At 38.4% G+C, this 19,181-nt stretch overlaps 1 protein-coding gene across 1 annotated transcript in view; it reads left to right on the forward strand.

Moving 5' to 3' along the window:
- Positions 1–1,521: 1,521 nt before the first annotated feature.
- LOC103464376 (A-type voltage-gated potassium channel KCND3-like) overlaps positions 1,522–19,181 on the forward strand; it is an 82,866-nt gene continuing 65,206 nt past the window's right edge. The window contains exons 1-2 of the mRNA XM_008408426.3: positions 1,522–1,883; positions 3,477–4,643. Coding sequence (XP_008406648.1) covers positions 3,541–4,643 — 1,103 coding nt within the window. The 5' untranslated portion in view covers positions 1,522–1,883; positions 3,477–3,540. The remainder of the gene's footprint in view (positions 1,884–3,476; positions 4,644–19,181) is intronic.

Genomic DNA, 19,181 nt, shown 5'->3' on the forward strand with positions numbered 1-19,181 from the left:
AACCATCTGGTTGGAATGCAAAGCTGCTTCTTCACCTTCGTCTGCGTCGTGTCAGTCGACCTCATTCAGGGTTTGAGCCCATAAAATCTATAAACAAAGAGAATGGATACTCAAGTTTAACACAGAAACACTTCATGTTATAAACATACTTTTTACAAAACGCTTCTAAATTACATTACAGCAGCATATCACCTTTCTCATCAGCGTCTCACCAATTGCTTATACCTCTTTCACAAACAACAACATTGAGTAATTTTGATTAAAAAAATCTACACTAGGAGTGTGTCAATTGCAGATTTCTGGCCAATCTTTAAAAATCTGACATGTCAATTCTGATTTTGGCCGATACTGATCGTCTTGCCTGAATATTGCTAAATGCAGAAAACGTCAGTGGGTTGGCAACAGTGGGGTGACTATTGATAACTGCAAACATGGAGACATGACCTGGTGGGCTGGTCTATCAGTCAAACGTCTCTAACAATTTCAAAAGGTTTTAAAAACTTTTTTTTAATAAAAATGTGTGGGAAAAAAAAAAACAGTCCATGCATCCTCATTCCAAACACATTCACTTAAATTTTCACTTTATGGTACATGTTCACATTCTTTATTGACTGTAAAACAAATATATTTTAAATGTAACTGAAGATACAACATATAATATTTAATAAAATACAAAGACTTAAATCTTATTGTACAGACTTGGTCATCAAATCACTACGTTGCCTGTAGGAATTTTTAATGTCCAGCAGGTGTCAGTATTGAGTGATACAGTATCGACACAGTATCAATACAGTGTTGCTATGAGTCGAAACGCCTCACGAAGCCTCATTTACCCATCACTAGCAATACAGCAATCACCGCATTTTACTTTTATAATACACAAGCAAACACAGCATTGTAAAAAATATCTTTTTTGTAAAAAAAATAATAAAATAAAATAAGACTGCAAAACAGTCTGCAATTACAGACTGTGCCAGGAGTCTCAGGAAGTCAAACGAAGTCAACTACAAATATTTCAAAACATTATTCACAGAAAAGAATGTGTTTTTACTTATTTTACTTTACCAGGGAGGTGGCAGGTAACTCATTCTCTTAATCCAACCGAAGTCCAAAAGATATATGTTCCAGGGTCCGGTTAGCGAGCTTGAAATGTCGTCTGACCAGTTTTCGTGCTTCGCGAAGGTTCTTGTTCCCATGATGCAATGCGTAAAATGTGAAATACGGTACAAATACCTGTAAAACTAAAAAACTGAGAAATTCCTTCACATTTCTACAGTACATTTACCCGTTTTTTTTTACAGTGTATATATTGGCTACTTATTGAGTATTGAGCTTAGCAGAGGCTCATCAGCACCCTGAAACACTGGACATTTAACTCTGAATGAATGTAGCTCATTATTTCTAATAGAACATGTCCGAAAAGCAACAGTGTGGTGTTGGAGTAGCTTTGAGTGACAGCTTGGTCTGTCTGAGATGAGTAAAATGAGGCAGAGAGGAGGAGAAGCAGGACTGACACGGAGCTGCCTCAGTGAGCGAGACTCGCATTGTACTCTGAGCAGGAGAGAAGGAGGCGCGCCGCTCCTCTCCATCACATTTCACTTTCCAAACACTGACGGCAGAACAAAGGAGCCACCATGTAGAGTCCGCCAGGTAACACTCGCATTATCTCGGACCAGACCGTTTCTTCTTTGAGTGATCCAAGCACTGATTGCTCCGCTTCGGAAACGTGTCCACGGGAGTTTATCGATCCATCCATCCTGGAGGAGACGCGCTGCTCGCTGGATGGAGGCGGGCTCCTGCTCTCTCTCTCTCTGACACCTGCGGACTCGGTGTTCATTAAAACTCTCATGTTTTGACTTTGAAGAGAGTTCATCTCCTTTTTGGTGAGTACGTTTATTTTTTTAAAAAAATCTAAATTTTAAAATATTAGTATTTCAGACGAGCAAATTCTGAAATAGTTGGAGAAGTTATTTGTTTGCGTTTTGGATGGAAATGCGTTGTTGGTCAAAGGAAAATGCAGAAATTGATATGACTGATCTAAAATGCATTTTAGTGTAATATAGATCGGTGCCGAATTAACCACGTTCTACTTGTTTAAATCTTCAGCAGGTTCCCTTGTTCCTATTCAACAGGTTTGATTCAGTTCCCTATTCTGCGCTGCTAAATAGTAATGGTGCAGCTCGGGGCGAATAGGTTGATATTTATTAGTTTAAATTTTGCTGAGCTTATTGAGAAAACTATATTTTTAGTTCCTTGTCTAGGAAGCCAAAGCTATATAGAAGTAAAACGACCATGATCGGGACACATTATCTTCGACTCTTGCCGTTTAGCTGCTTTTGTCACAGACTCGGGACCCAGCCATGTTTCAGACAAAAAAGATTATAAGCTACAACAGTGGTTCTTAACCTTTTTTGAGGTACTGAACCCACCAGTTTCATATGCGCATTCACTGAACCCTTCTGTAGTGAGAAATAAAATATGACCCCCCCCCACCCAAATTCAAGACCCAACTAGAGTCTAGTTGGGTCACCCCATGATCACTAAGTCTTCTTAAAAGGTAGAGTCTCTGAGAACAGTTCTTCAAAATATACTCAGTGTTTTCAGCAAAGTTGAGGTGACTGTCCAGGAACAACCCAAGGTATTTAAAATTTGCCACAGTTTCAACAGGTTGACCTTCGAGAGAAACTGGAACCACTTTAAGGTCTCGTTTGGGTCATTTAATTTGCTCTACATTCTTAAGATAATGACAAATTAATAATGAATAACAAAGACTGCGGTATTCTGATTTAGTAATGTAATTATATTAGCTGTGTTACCACCCCCACGCCACTAGAGGCAGTAGCAACCCCGAAAAGATGCGACTAAGGAGCAGATTTAGAAGTACACCCAAAGCTACAGAATTTGGGAAAAACGGTGAGTTTTGCTGAAGTAATTAAAGACACAAGTTCAAATCCATGCTGAGTGGAAGTCCTTCAATCAGTGCTCCTCCGCAGCTCTGATTGGCTCAGCAATGTAACGTGATCCTCTGCAGCAAGTGATGGCAAAGCGGGGCGTCATCACGACTTTACACAAGTGTGTCTTTACCTCCGCGGCAGAGGCTCCGCCGAACCCCTGGGGTTCGATCGAACCCAGGTTAAGAACCACTGAGCTAGAAACTGAATTAACCGTGTTAATCCCATTAATGAAAAATAAATAAATACATAATCAAACAAAAACCTCCATTGTATGTTGGTCCTTGTAATGTGACACATTAATGATACAATTGAGAAGTTAAACAAAAAATGTCATGGTGGGTATAGTCCTAACTTTTTCTGTTAGATTTGAACAACCGTGTGCTGAGTGGTCAGACATTTTATAGAGTGAACTGATTTTAAGCTCAGTATACAAGCTTCATCGGCAATCATCATTTTCTCAGCTGTGCAGCTGCTGATTTTGACCTTTTTTTGTTTCTTTTCTTTTGTACAAATGTTCTTTAGATGCCAGTTCTTTTTGAGAGCAGTCACATTTAAAGGAAGCCTTTGTCCAACCTTCTGCTTCGCAATGGCAACCGGAGTAGCTGCATGGCTTCCTTTTGCCAGGGCTGCGGCCATTGGCTGGATGCCTGTAGCCAACTGTCCCATGCCCATTGCTCCGAGAGACAACAGCAGAAAACAAGATGAGCTGATCATCCTTAATGTCAGCGGACGACGCTTTCAAACATGGAGAACAACATTGGATCGATACCCCGACACTCTGCTGGGCAGCTCAGAGAAGGACTTCTTCTACAATGAGGAAACAAAGGAGTACTTTTTTGATCGAGACCCTGACGCCTTCAGGAGCATCCTTAACTTCTACCGAACAGGAAAGCTCCACTACCCCCGTCATGAGTGCATCTCGGCCTACGACGAGGAGTTGACCTTCTTCGGAATCATACCTGAGATCATTGGTGACTGCTGCTATGAAGAGTACAAGGACAGGAAGAGGGAGAACTTGGAGCGGCTGCAGGACGACCAGGAGGAAAACAAAGATCTGAAGCAGCCCAACTTGAACTTCAGAGAGACTATGTGGCGCGCCTTTGAGAATCCCCACACCTCCACCTTGGCTCTGGTTTTCTACTATGTCACCGGCTTCTTCATTGCCATCTCGGTCATCACCAATGTGGTGGAGACTGTTCCCTGTGGTACTACCACCAACCAAAAAGACATGCCATGCGGTGAACGTTATACCGTCGCGTTCTTCTGCATAGACACTGCATGCGTCATGATATTCACGGTGGAGTACCTGCTGCGCCTGTTTGCCGCGCCCAGCCGTTACCGCTTCATGCGCTCTGTGATGAGCATTATCGACGTGGTGGCCATCTTGCCATATTACATTGGCCTTGTGATGACCAACAACGAGGACGTGAGTGGCGCCTTTGTGACTCTGCGAGTTTTCCGAGTGTTTCGTATCTTCAAGTTTTCCCGCCACTCCCAGGGGCTTCGAATCCTGGGCTATACGTTGAAGAGCTGTGCCTCGGAGCTGGGCTTTCTCCTCTTCTCGCTCACCATGGCCATCATCATCTTCGCTACGGTCATGTTTTATGCAGAGAAGGGCTCCAGCTCCAGCAAGTTTACCAGCATCCCAGCTTCGTTCTGGTACACCATTGTCACCATGACCACATTAGGGTAAGTAGAACACAGATGTGCACAGTATTTACAAATCAAATTACTATTTATGAGTTAAATAAACTCACTAGATGAGTTTATTTTGAGTTTTTCAACTGACTGAATTATTTATGAAAACCAGTTTGACTTTTAAATGAGTGCTGAGGCAGCCTGCCTCTGCACTTTAGTACTTCACAGCTTATTTGCGAGTGCCAGTGTGTGTTGTCTGCAGTAGTTTGGTGTTTGTTTTATTTGATCAGGCAGTGGTTGAATACTCTCTAAACATGCTTATAATGAAAAGATCCTACTAAAGCTGGTAAGATTTATCAGATGAGATCCCAAGATTTTCCTTGACTTCAGTTGTTTGATCTGGATGCAAGTTTTATATCTGAAGATGAAGTGAAAGATTCACTCAGAAGGATTCTATATTTTGTGGTGAAATTTTATCTTTTGCTGCAGCATTTTGTGCAAAGCTGGTGTCTGTGTAAGCTGCTCCACTGTATTACAAAGTGAGAGTTCTCTGTATGTCTGAAGGTGGTGTCCCTTGAGAAATGCTCGGTCACCTTTATAATGATTTCTCACTGCTCCTAATCACTCCCTCATGCTCACTCAGAATGGCAAGGTGAATTTATAGTTCACTTAAAGGGTTTCTGTCGTTGGGCTCAGAAGAAGGAAAGGGTTTGAACAGAAATTATAATTTCCTAAAGAATCAATTGTCCACTAGCATTGTGGAAAATGTAAACAGAGATAAAAATGTCTCGACACTCTTGCAACTCATTTCAGAGTCCCAAATGGTTTAAATGAGTGCAAGAAATTGTTGCTTTTATTTATTGAATCATGAAAAAAGTCTTGAGATTTACAATCACAAACACAAAAGTCTTTCTGTCCAATCTAAGCATCCTAAAGTCCAAGCCATTACATATGCACACATTCAAAACACAAACATTGCAAACAATTAAACAAAAATATGTTGTGTTGCATGTCTTGTCATTAGCATAATCATCAGTTGCATCAGGTTGATGAATAAATAAAACTTGCTCACTTACTTTCTAGTTGAAATCCAAACATATTATGATAGGCATTATATAATGCCAATCATGACTGTGGGACAGAATATTTGAATGCTTTGAATGCATCAACTCCGTACAAGTGCTACTTCTTCACAAACATCCCACCAGCCATTACTGGTGTATTTGATTCCATTAATACCCGTTACTACATGTTCTACAAGTAAGAGCATCAATTTGGAAGCACTTTGTTTGCATATTGCAGTCAGATTTGTGGCCAGTTATGCTTAATTTAGTTATTAGATGTTAAATCCCATTTGTATCTGTGGCATGTACATTGTGCATTCACGTTAACAAACTGTTCTTAATGTACAATTTGTTTGATGACCCAAACACAAGTAATTGTAATTTCTTTTTAAATTACTAGTTTGATCTGTAAATTATGACCAAAAAAAACTATTTCTACATTTATTTAAGATAAATGTAGAACAATTTTATGTTTGAGGGGCCAAATTATGTCCCTCTTCCCCCTACCACGTCTCATTCGGCCCCCCATCAGCAGCCATGATCATAGATAACCAGCTTGTTAGGGCACAAGATTAGTTTTAAAAAATGTATCAGTTCAACATCACTCTTCTTGGAAATCAAATTTCTCACTCCCCATAGACTTTTCAATTTAACCAAAGGTCACATTGAGACACATGGCTTTTAAGAACATGAAACAAATGGATAGACTTCTAGTTCTAACTAAAGCATTGCTTGCTATTTGATTCTACAAGGTTTAATTTAATGTTTATGAGAGTGCTCAGTAGCTTTTTAAAATGGTAGAATTTATTAATAACTGGGGTGTAATTCACATTTCTTGCTGGGGGATAAAGCTGCATGTTGCACTTTGGGAGCAGACACTTAGATGAAAACAAACAGAGAATGAATATAAGAAAAAAAAAGCCAAAAACCTAAGAGGAGCCTCTTAAAAATTTATGAGATTTTCTTTAACTCAGAAAAATATCGATCTTATTCCTCTTTTTGAGGGAGTCTTGTCAAATTGCAGAGTGTATTTTATTAAGAGAAGAAAACAAAGAGCTTTGCTTGCTCTGACACACATGTACAAATAGGTCGGCTGGGGTACCTTGTTGGAGCAAAAAAAAAAATACTTTTGAGGATAAAATAGGAGAGAGAAACTGCATGCTCTGTCAAGATCATTATACCACCAACAGAACATTGAGAATGATTGCTTGCTGCTGCAAGGAGGTTTAAAGTATTGTTAAAATGTTTTTTTTATAAAAAAGGAGAGAGATGGCTTTCTTAGGTGTTCATTATAAAAAATGAGCTTCACAGAGACTTCTGGACAGGACAATGCGTGGGCTGCCACACTCGATTTTATTTGACCCATAACAAGATACAAAATGATCCAATGGTCAGAGTGTTTTTTTTTTTTTCTGAGCCAAGTATATTCTTCCTGTTAGGATGACATGTATCACTGGCAGACCTGAAACTCTCTTCTAGCATTACATCAATTATTTTTGACTTGTGGAAAACGGCTTTCACTTCTTTTTCATGTGCTCAGTGTGTCAATTTTGTTCCTTTTGCACAAATCGAAAACAAAAGCAAAGTAAAACCCGTTGAAAAGCTGGACGTGTGACCAAAATAGCTCTTATTAGTTTGTGTAATGTGTTTGAGCTGAACAGGTTGCCTGACCCTGACGTGTGCAACTGTATTTGTGTGCGTGTGTGTGGTGTACTGCAAGTATTATCTTTTGTATCATAGGTACAAAAAGACAGAAATGCCAAGGTGAAAGCATTATGTAAATTTTAAACCTGAACAATGTGTTTTGAGCACAGAGCCATTATGTGAGACACACAAAAGGCAGCAGCACTGGGAGTCTACAGCTTGGACAATACGATCCTCATCAGCAACCAAGGACACAGCTATCACAAATACTTTAAACTCATACATGTTTAAATGCGATGCAGCTGTTGTGTTGGTGCTGCAGTTTAACACAGTTTATCATCAAAATCTAATACACGATTACTTTGAAAAAAATAAAGTTATAATTCATTGTAAACAATTATAAACCTTTATGTAATGATCCAGAAAAAATGTATTTAAAAGGAAGACAGATGCCATGTTCTGCTGTAGATAGCTGCTCAGGGTCAGGGGTGAGAAATGGATCTCCGAATGTTTTATCTATAACAGCAGAGTGTCTCCTTCCATCTTCTTCCAGAGTGTGATTCGGTTTTAAAATTGAACAGAGACTTCACACGTTGAAATCTTCTCCACTTCATGCGGTGCTATGATCTCTTCCCCAGCACACTTTGGCAGATTCTGGCAATTGCTTTGGTAAACTTGGTTCATGCTCTCTCGCTCAGTCGTTCTGCCCCTGTGGTTTCAGAGTATGATCTCTACTTCATTTTTAAGATGTTTACAAAATTTCTTTCTTCCAATTTTCTCAAAGCCTGGGGGTGTTGGCACCAACTCTGACCTCAAAATCTGATATGAATTAAAAAAGATTGCAGTTGAAGTCTGTGCGACCGTATATTTGCATCTCTGTCACATCTTATGGAATCTGCCACACTTACAGAAATAAACATCTGTTGGGTGCCACATTTTGCTGCTTGTTATTGGTTTGCACTGTGGATGATAGTCAAAACCCATTAGTGTGGTCGCTAAGCACAGTAATTAGCTAATCCTATTTGCTACTTCCATTTTGAAGACAGTTAAAATGGTTTTGAGATTGTTCCCTCAAAACAATTTTGAGGTTTTGGGGTTAATGGAACATGGCATTAAAGGAGATAAATACTTAACCTCATCCACTTGTTACTGCATGTTGTCAGTCAGATTCACCTTATGACTAGATGAGTTATGGTCAAGCACTGCTCAGACATCATATAACATTGCTAATTTATGTTTCAGACATACCACAACACCTACTGAGGATCTTCTCTCTTGTCCTGTAGTGGATTTCAGTGATTGGAAGCAAAATAAGAGTAAAGACATAACATCAGTCATGTACAGTTCTAATGACTTGTAAGTTTTACTTTGAATCTTTTGAAAGTGTATGTAGAAGTTTGCAATACATTTTATGTTCTTGGTTACATTCAGCGCTATAAGTGTCTATAAAAATGAACTGCAGAGTCAACCTTGCTGATCTTTCTGTTTTACATCCTGCTTTGCTTTACATGACAATCTTAAAACAATCTTAGAACATGGACACACCTGACATAGATTGTCTCTTGCCTTTTTAACATGTAGTAAGATCCACAAGGCTAATAACAGCAAGGATACTTTCTCCTAGGAAGATTTTACTCTACAAATAAAAAGTCAAAATTGCCTGTCTGAAAATGTTTACCTGGCAAGCACAAAAACTGTCGGCCTTTAATTTCAGTTTTCAAAGAGCACAATTGATAAGAAATAAAGATACCATTTTAAAATTTTGTCAGACATCAGAATCTTGTGCTGTAGCAACTCATTTTTCTTCCTCCCTAGAAAGAAGCTTATTCTGTGTAACTTATGATCCATTAAACTACCTACATTTGACTAAATTAAAACCATTTAATTGCTTTTAACCTAGAAAGATATGTGCTGCTTGATCCCTTTCAGGCTGTATAATGTTCAGTAAAGGTTTTTAGTGTGCATGTAATTGCAAAAGCAAGTAAACAGTATGTTACCTCTGAAAAGGCTCAGTGGTCTGCACTGCATTTTCCCGTCAATCCTTTCCCTTGCTGCTGAAACACATGCTCAGGTGTTGAGGTCATGAAAAGCCCATCTGTCAATGCACATAAAAGCCGAAGGAATTTTTTTTTTCATATGATGATTGAAGCGTTTTATTCCATTTAGACTCAAAACAAGCTCTTCTTGATAATGTCTTTGTGATCTCAGAGTGAAAAAAATAGAAATCTCAAGTTGAAGTCAGGATTTCTTTGTATTCCAATATATACTGGTCTTTGTAAATGTGTCACATCGTCAGATTATAATACAAATCAATGTCTACTAAAAGTTAGCTCAATCATTAACTTGATATTTTGACTGCTTTTAATTCATTTTATGATGTTACTTTCTTTTATACATATTTAAGGAGATCAAAATCCCTAAAATGCAAGTATTTCAAATGACCTTTGCCAGGAATTACTTGTAAGTATGAATTTAGATATAAATCAAGGCAAACATCAAAAAAGTGTGAGAATTTATCAAACAAATGTGAACTCTACATTAAATTAAATTGTTTTAGAACAATAGTATCCCAGCAAAAACAACTTTGCAGAGGGATACATTTCTAATTGTTGAAAGTAACTGCATGAGCCTCAAACACAATCTTTAGAACAAGCAAGGGCAGTGCCTTGGATTGTCATGCACAAACTTACTTTTTTCTTGAGAGTAAAAAAAAAAAAGTAAAGGGAAAGTCTGGTTCCTCAGTGTTTTCCTTTACACACAGATTTGTAACACTTTCTGAATTTCAATTAGCTATCCGGAAGTTTGTGAATTCTTACGTTTTCTACATGCTCTGAAAAATATGGACTTGTTTGGAATTTGATTTTAGTGTGTAACAGTTCTGTGAAAGTAATGAGGAATAAAGTAATGTTGGGAATATGTGCAGGCACCGGTCTGTTTGGCCTGTGCAGCAGGAGGTGGGGGTGTGTTTGTCTTCCTGGGGCGGCTGCTGCCTTTCAGAGTCATGTCCGCCTGCCCTTTGCTGCTCCTGGGTGCTGAGTGGTACAGGCTTTTTATTGTTCTAACCTCTCTAACAACCGTGTTGGTGTTGCCTCCAAGTGACAAACTTTCTCACAAGCACCCACGCCTACTTCTACACGTACCCTCAAACACCCACCCACGCACCTGTACACCAATAACGCAGGTGATTGAAGGTCATACAAACGCAAGTTGCTGTTACTGCAATGTGGATGCAGTCTAGATTTAATAAAATCTGGCACATGTAGGCAAACATGTCCTCGGGGCCCAGTGTCCTGCGTGTTTTAGATGTTTCTGAATCTCCGGCACAACTGATTCAAACATTTGCGTTACCTCCTTCGCCTGCTTTCTGTTGCTGCAGATGCCTTTAAATCACCCATTCATTTAAGTCAGGTGTGCAGCAGCAGGGAAGCATGTAAAACATAAAGGACAGGGTTGAAGACGTCTGCTCTGTATGTTATGTCTGAAAAGAAAAGAAAATATACTGCTTCCTTTTTGCTTTCCTTCATTGTAGGTCCCATTCCTTGTGTCCATGACTTTTTTCTTTATGTCTCCCTTGCTTGTATTCTTCCATTTTTCACCAATGCTTGATTTTGTCCTTGTTTCTTGTTTTCTTACCACCATCCTTTAAAGTACCGCATTTTCCGCACTATAAGGTGCACAGGATTATAAGGCACACCTCCAATGAGGTGTGCTATTTTAAAACTTTTTTCATATATAACGCGCACCACATTATAAGGCGCATAGAATAGACGCTGCAGTTAGGGTTCCCGTACAAATGTGGATGTGTAATAATAAAGAAGTGGTCCCCGAGTACTTTATATAGTAGGCTGCCCCAGTCATTGTTTCACTCACGGTGTTGCGATATTGTGCCCAACTGCTTTCTGGGTAACACAGACCAACCGACACGCTGCCGCCGCAGTCTCTGTCTCTCTTCTGCCCCCCAACCCCCTCCTCGGTCGGCGAGGAGAGCCTTCCGCGACTGGGCCGAGGCGTGGCCAGACGATGGTCACTCTTCTCCGTTCGCGCACAGCATGTTCATGGAGAACATGGTGCTAAATGATCTGCAGACGACCTGATTATCAGGTCTGTAGGTAGATAGGTCAGTCAAACTTTATTAACCAACCAGCATTCTGACAACTATCCCAGCATGCACCGCGCGCTTCTTCTTCTACGGACAAAATGAAGTTGGCAGCTGCTTACCGTAGTTGCTAGACCTGTTGTGGCTCAATATTGGTCCATATATAAGGCGCACCGGATTATAAGGCGTACTGTAGGCTTTTGAGGAAATTGAAGGTTTTTAGGTGCGCCTTATAGTGCGGAAAATACGGTAATATTTTGAGTTTGACAGAATGTTTCTTTGGACTGGAAGGAATTTTAATGTTTTGGAATAGCCCAGCTAGAATCCCCACATGAATGGAAAGATATTTCTGATGTATAAATAATTAATTTCTGAACTGACTCTTGATAGTGGGCTGGGAAATTGCACATGCATAGAGAAATTATTCTGGAAAAAAGGCAAATCACAGCTGTTGTTGTACATGCAAATCTGGGACTTCAGGAAGAAAAGGCTGGTAACTCCCGGTGTTGTTCATGTAGATATTACTGGATTGAATGAGAAAATATTTAATGGGGAACCTGATTATTAAATATTTAAAAGGTGGTTCCTCACTGGTTTAAGCCTACAGTGAAAAGTTTATGTTGTAGAAGAAAACTATTTTTTTAACTTCAAAATAAAACTTGCCTTAAAAATCAAGGAACTCACCTCCACATACTTGTCACTTTTTATCACACTGCCAAGCAAACAGTAAGAAAAGTGTTTGTGTTTAGGCAACATGGGAGCAAAAATCCTGCAGAAGCAGACATAGTAAAAACATGTAAATACAGACTGCATGACAAAAACTCAACACAAAATATTTTTTTTAATTCAAGATCCGCTTTTCAGCTGGATGAAAACAGCTATGGAAATCACTTAGGTGAAATCTGGGCCTGTTATCTTAATCAGAACACGTATAAATGTGAAGGCTTACCCTTGATGTGCCTCATTTAATCGAATAAATTGTCAGTCTGTTGTGCAACAGTAATAGTAAAAATGATTCAACATCTAAAGTTACATTTACGCTCACACATAGAGATTTCCCCTGATCATGTCTGGACTTCTTGACCTGCCTCTGTGTCTCTTCTCGGTGTCTGTATGAGCCTAAGCGGCGCAGCGCAGCAGCGGCTCTGGTAATGGGCAGCAGCTGAGGGAGCTGAGGGGGGGAGAAGGAATGTCTGACTCTGTAATCAGCCTCTTTCACTGTCCAGGAAAAAGGGTGTTAAATCAACCTCAGGTGGTTGATAAAAAGACCTGGATTCAATCTCAGCGAGGTCCGCTCTCCCAGGCTGCCTGCCGACACCGGCGCTGTCGGAGCCAGCCGGATACACGGTCGCTGGCATGATGGGGACAGGATCTGATGATGAGGAAGGAGAAAAACCTCTCTCACTTTCTCTTACTGTCTTGTTCTCCCCATTCTCCCCCTCGTCCCCTGTGTCTTCCAGTGGAGAAGCTATTTTTAGAAAACTGGCTTTATGTGTGAAAGGGAGTTAGCAGTTTCTGCTATAATCTGATGCATGATCCAGACACAAAAGATGACAGTGGTCATTTTTACCTGTGTTACAGGTGCACTAAAAACAAAGGTTCAGTGGCAGTCTGCAACCTCTCCCAACTCGCTTGCACCTCTAAAAACATTATTAACCCAATAATGAGAGAAATATTAATGAGGTGTGCATTGAAATCCGACTCCGGTGTTATAATTAGAGTTATTCTCCCAGTTGTGGAGTCCTGGTCCTGGACGGAGGCTTGTTCTGTAGCAGTAAGTGAGAGAAAATGTTGTTATGCATGTAGGTCATGTTCCCATCTCTGCCTTAATCAGTGGCTATATATAATCTGCTTCTTTCTTCGGAGAGACTTTTAGCTCTCTCCCCTCTGCGTTCTCTCCTCAACATCTCTATTAGACAAAGTGGACTGGGCCCAGGGGCCGGAGGCAGGGGAGAGAAGTCAGACGAGTTGGGCTTCAGGTTCACAGAAGTTCTGTGCACGGTGCAGCGATGGTTAGACTCGCCATCACACAGTTTACTTTCATAAGCAGGTAAAAGTGGTCAGAATCTGTCTTGCTTGTCAATAGCAAACAGATGTCAAACTTTTTAAACATCACAAATGTGGCTTTGAATTGGGTGCATATCACATTTAAAGTAACCTAAGCCTGAAAGGTCATGTTGCATTATATGGGATGTTTACTGCAACGATTGTGACACAATATTGCACTGGAAGAAGTTGCAAGATCAAATCTAAACACAGATGTTGGCATGGCAGATGCTGTGACTGGAGCAGTTATTATCTGTTTAATAATTGCAGTATTACCTTGTTTAGAGCTGCAAGTTCCTGCTACGTCTCTCCTAAAGACACTTGCATCAGATGTTCCTTCTTCTTACTAAATTTGTTTTTAAATAAAAGTCTTAAACTGTATTAAACATTATAGCTTAGTGTTGATATTGTAGAGCTAGCCATGATTTTGTGAGCTCTAACTGCACAACGACTTCATAATTTATATTTTAGGAGTAGAGGGACTACAGTGGATTAACATTCTATTAATAGTATGTTTCTAATGGAAAAAATCGGCATTCATTTTATTACGTTCAATAAGAATATGTTTGTTTCCTTGTTTTAATTATCAGGATAAAAAAACAAAAACATTTGTACTTTTAGCTGTATTTCAGTTTGCTTTGTTTTATTCTTAGCTCATCATTCATGAAGGTAAACAAAGTGATTAAAACGCAACAGAACCTTTAGGAACTGAGTCTGTGTTTTTCATTTTTCAGATGAACACATTTAAAGTGGGGGGTTTTTGTTTTCATGTTCTGTGTGGTACCTCATTATAAATGCAGCAGATAGTTAGTGTGTTATCCTTTGATATGCTCACAAGGCAAACAAATCATTACATTCTGGTATCTCATTGCTGGCAGTTGTATTTACAGTTAATAATGGATTATTGGTAACATTAGGGATAACATTCAGCCTAGTAATTAATTTTGGAATAGCATGCATCATTTTGTTAATAATTCAGGTTCCTTGTGCCAAGCTGAAGTAGAACTGGAAAACAGTGCAGTGTTTTGTAAGTGGTAATGTTCTTTCACACAAATCATCAGAGGTTACAGATTGTGGTGGTTTTCTATAAGCAGCCAGCTTTCAGATGGAATTAATGGGGTATTTTGTCGTGTTGCTGAACCCCATGGGGTCAAAGTGAGTGCAGGGGGTTGGAAATTAGAAATATTCTTGCCTTTATCGGGCCACGACGCTCTTGGAACCAATTTCCCAACCCGGGGCTCCTTAATAGAAACCTTTTTAATGATAGCTTTGGAATTTAATTTAGCTCCAACACAGGTTCATTTAACACCTAAACTAATTTAAAAGGAATTAAATGTGCAAAGGTGTCTGGGAAGCTTAATGACCTCAGTTCTCTCCGGCTGTTTCTTATGTGGTTGCTGTATAGTGACCAAACTTTTACGCCAGTTTGCCATGTAGACAACATGCACCTTATGCCAAAACACATAAATGACCAATTAACGTGCTCATATTTAAATGGATGGTGGCGTAACTGCCTAATACCGCAACAACACTGTGTTTGTGTTTGCGCAGCATGACAGATGCAGCAGTGTTTGTGTCAGTTCTTTGTCAAGGTGAAGTGTCAGCACAGCTTGTGGATGAAAAATGAAGACACTTCTTCAAATCATCAAGCTGAGTTGATTCTGCTGGAACTGTGACATATCTATAGGAGGGCAGTCACACTGACAAGCTGAGATAGCAGCACAAAGAGTCTCACACTCACCTGTCTCAGTTTTCAATGTTATCTCTCAGGCAAAAGGATTTCAGCAAACACGTACTTCGTGGACCTCTGAATCATCATTATCTTTTAATTATACCATTTAAGTGCCGTCTTGTGTGTAGGTATTAATTGGAGTTTGATTTCACAAGTAGGACCTTTAATTAATCTGCATTGTGTGAAAAAGTCTTTAGTGGTAACTTTAAAAATTAGGAGCATCTGGTGTTTAAAGGGGTATATTATGCAAAATTCTTTGAACTTTATATTTGGGGTGGCCTTAACCTAGGGAACCAAATACAGTTTGTTTCCCATGATAAACGTGAGTAATGATTTCTAATAAACGTGAGTAATGATTACTGATAAAAATGAGTTGCAATTACTGAGAAAACATGAGTAATGGTTGAGATCATCAGTTTTTAAAACTTTGAGTTCCTTAGTAATGGATTATCTTGGACACAAGACTTTATGTAAACAGAGCTTGATTTATTTGGTTTTTGATTTTGTAAAACTGAGAACATGCCAGGGCAATCACGTACCGTGTGCAGCTTTAGTAATGATTACTAATTTGTGAATGGAAAAAACATAATAATTCAAAATAAGTAAAATACTGGTGGGTTACTGTATAATTTTAGTTTACCAAATAAATTGCACCATAATTTCACACTTGGAAATGCATTCCCAAATAATCATCCATCATGATTGTATTGTGTCTGTCAATGATATCTAAACTTTCATGTCAGGTGCATAAGCAACCGAATAATTCAGCCATGTGTAGCTAGTTCAGCATTGAGTCCCAGTACAACTCTTTCTAGCAAGCCAACATTCTGTCAGAATGGCCCTGCTAAGTGTTGTAAATATGGTTGTATAAACTTGGCAGCCTTCTCCACCACATGTCAAAGTTTACTTGGGCAACCACTGAATAACAAGTTGCCTACCAATCTGTGTATTGGTTTTGCAAAGTTTTTATCTTTCCACACAAACTGCAAACAAAACATGTTACTGGTCAAGTTATAAAAGGCGTATCTCATAACAGAGCGGAGGAGATCTAATACCAGCTTGAAATTTCTGCAAACTTTCCAATGTGGATCCGCAACAAGGCAAGATCTGAGTGATTCATTTTTGTAGCTGTATTTACTAAGTCAGAAATCCCTTATAAATCAACAATGAAGCTGAAAAATGTTTTAGATGAGGCCTTGCTTGAACAATACTGCAGCTTTATAAAACCAAGTTTTAGAGCAAACCTGCTTTAGAGCAGAGACATTTGGAACAGAATCACAGTGTTATTGCAAACTTTGTAATGTGAATGAAATATGATTAATTGTGAGTAACACTTTAGTCGAAGGGGGGTGAATAAGACTGTCATGACACTTTCATAAACATGACATAACGCATGTCATATTTATGAATAAGCCTTCATGAATATTTATGACTGTTGTCATAAAGTGTCATTCGGTTTTAATAAAAAGTTGACATTATTCAAAATGTCTTTGTTATGACAACTTGACATTAACCAAGAAATCATTACTGATTAAACTTTACCTTTAATAACATAAAGTTACCTAATTTTTAAAGTGCAATCAGTAATACTTTTATAACAAATTTATATCATGTCATGTTTATGAAAGTGTCATGTCAGTCTTATTCACCCCCCTTCAAATAAAGTGTTACCGAATGTTATTTTTAAAATTAGAAAACTGTTTTTAGATTCAATGAAAATGATATTCAGGGTTGTTATAATGGTCCATAATTTTCTTGATTTTTATGAAAAATCCTTTACACCATCATTTCCAGTTGATTAGTTTTTTAATGTTTTGGCTCCTTGTCTGATGCTGCTGCCTCAAAAGATGGTGGCAGAAGAGATTATGGTCTTCACAACAGACTAGTAGAATATGTGCATTTCATTTTGATAAAAAAATTATGGGACGCTATAAAATGCCACTTACTGAAGACAAGCAAAAGCATTTTTTTCCCTTTCCTTTATTATAGTTGTCTCTGGGTAATGGTAACTTTAACCTCGGATACTTAAACGGTACTCTGTCTTGATGCATCTTAGGTTCAGTGTTTTTTTTTCCCCTTGTGTTTAAAAAGCTACTTTAAGCATTTAAGGATAGACTAATTGGGTTAATCGAGATTAAATTTAAATTTCTTAAAAAAAATAAGAGTTTCTTCAAATGTTTTATTGTCAAAAAACAGGACAGCTTTAGGTCACAAACAATTGAAGACTTAAAGTACAGCTTTATAAATTTGTATGTTAAACACATTTAATTAAAATCATCAGTGGCTGTTTCAGATCTTCCATCTCATCAAGAAATCAGAGTTGAACTGTTGAACATTAAGTCTGGGAACCTCTGTTCAGCGCTCTTCACTCATGGTGAGAATGTTGCAAATGAAAGCAGAATGAAGTGATTAGTGTATTCTCTCTGAACAATTGCGCAACTTTGTTGGTGCGTTTTACAATTGGGTCAAAATAATCACTTACATTTCAGTTTTTAACTGTCGTGATCAAAGAGAGGTTTCGATTTTTTATTTGTCAAGCAGGTGGATATCAGTGTCAAAAATGACCTTTTAGACCTGAAATTTATTTTTTGAAAATAACATAAAATAACATACGAACTCCCATAAATAGACTCATGAGGACACATACTATCAATAAAATATCCTAAAATGCTTGGCTTTTTTTGTGATGTTTTCTGCTGCATCTTAAGTTACAAAAAAAAATAAAACTGAACAGTCTGTGTCTGACCTAGAAAACAACCAGCAAGCCAGACTTGGATCTCAGGAGTGTAGGAGGGGCACATTTACCATCAAACAAAGCAAAAATTAATGTTTATGTGAAGCTGTTAATGAGTTCAGAACTTTTAATAATGGATAAATGTGTCAAAATAACAGTTTTATAGATAAGCATTAGCTTGACCCTTATGTTTGGTATTTTGTACCATCAAGTCGGTAAAAACATTTCCACAAATTGCCTTAACTGCTTAAGAAGTTTTTTTGTGCACATTTTTTCTTTACTATATTTGAAAACTGTAGAAAACATGACAGTAATCAGGCATTAAAACAATTTTTGGAAACAAGTGTGTCTTAAAAATACGTCTTCTTTGCTCCTGTGTCATAAAAACAGTGTGAAGACAACTGAGTTGAATGTTTGTTTCATGTTGGCTCACTTAAAAACATCTCTGCTTTAATCAGGCTCTGCCAGTGTCTCTGATCGTTCTGCACATCAAGCACACAGAATCTCTCTTGTGTGTAGAAGTCAATATTTCTGTAAAAACAAGCAGTTTTGTTTATTTATACCCACTCTTCTAAGGAGAGAGCTGATTCCTATGTTTAGTTGTCAGGGGAGAATAAGTGGGACTCCCAGGACAGATTCCTGGTACATCCCAGTTCTATTTTGCACCTAGATTTATGTTTCTATGTTTAATATTTTCCCTAAGAGTATAAAAAAAGCACTTCATATTTTTCACTCTTTACAGTTAGTCACTCACACGAACCAAAAATATAGTCGAGTGCTAGAACATCAATTGTCAGTATATGTTTGGCATTGAAAATCTGTGACTTACCAAAACAGCGATGGTTGGCTTCATACATGACCACCTTGCTAAAGTTTTTGATATAATTATTTTTACGGTAAGGTCCAACAAACAAAATCGTTATTTTTTAGATGTCAGTCAGGAATCAGTTAAAAGTTTTTACTTATCTTTCGGTTTATATTTGTAGTTATTCACTGACGATGCAATTGAATCACACAACTGCAACTGTAATTTCCTCACCTGTGGTCTGGGATGCTTTTTACAAAGACATCCATGAATTTTAAAGCGAAATGTACAACAGGTTAAAATCAAAAGCTGTTTTCAAGCAGACTATTCCAGATGTATGGAACTGCGCATAAGCATGAATCCAAACACATTTTCTGTGTACATCACGATCAAAGTTGAACTTGGCACACAAAGGCGTAACAGATTCCTTGCTTGAAAGATCCACTTTGAAAGATGCAAGTTAATGTG

This window comes from Poecilia reticulata, chromosome 5, assembly GCF_904066995.2.
Source record: "Poecilia reticulata chromosome 5, P_reticulata-male-v2, whole genome shotgun sequence".
In the NCBI taxonomy this organism is placed as follows: domain Eukaryota; kingdom Metazoa; phylum Chordata; class Actinopteri; order Cyprinodontiformes; family Poeciliidae; genus Poecilia; species Poecilia reticulata.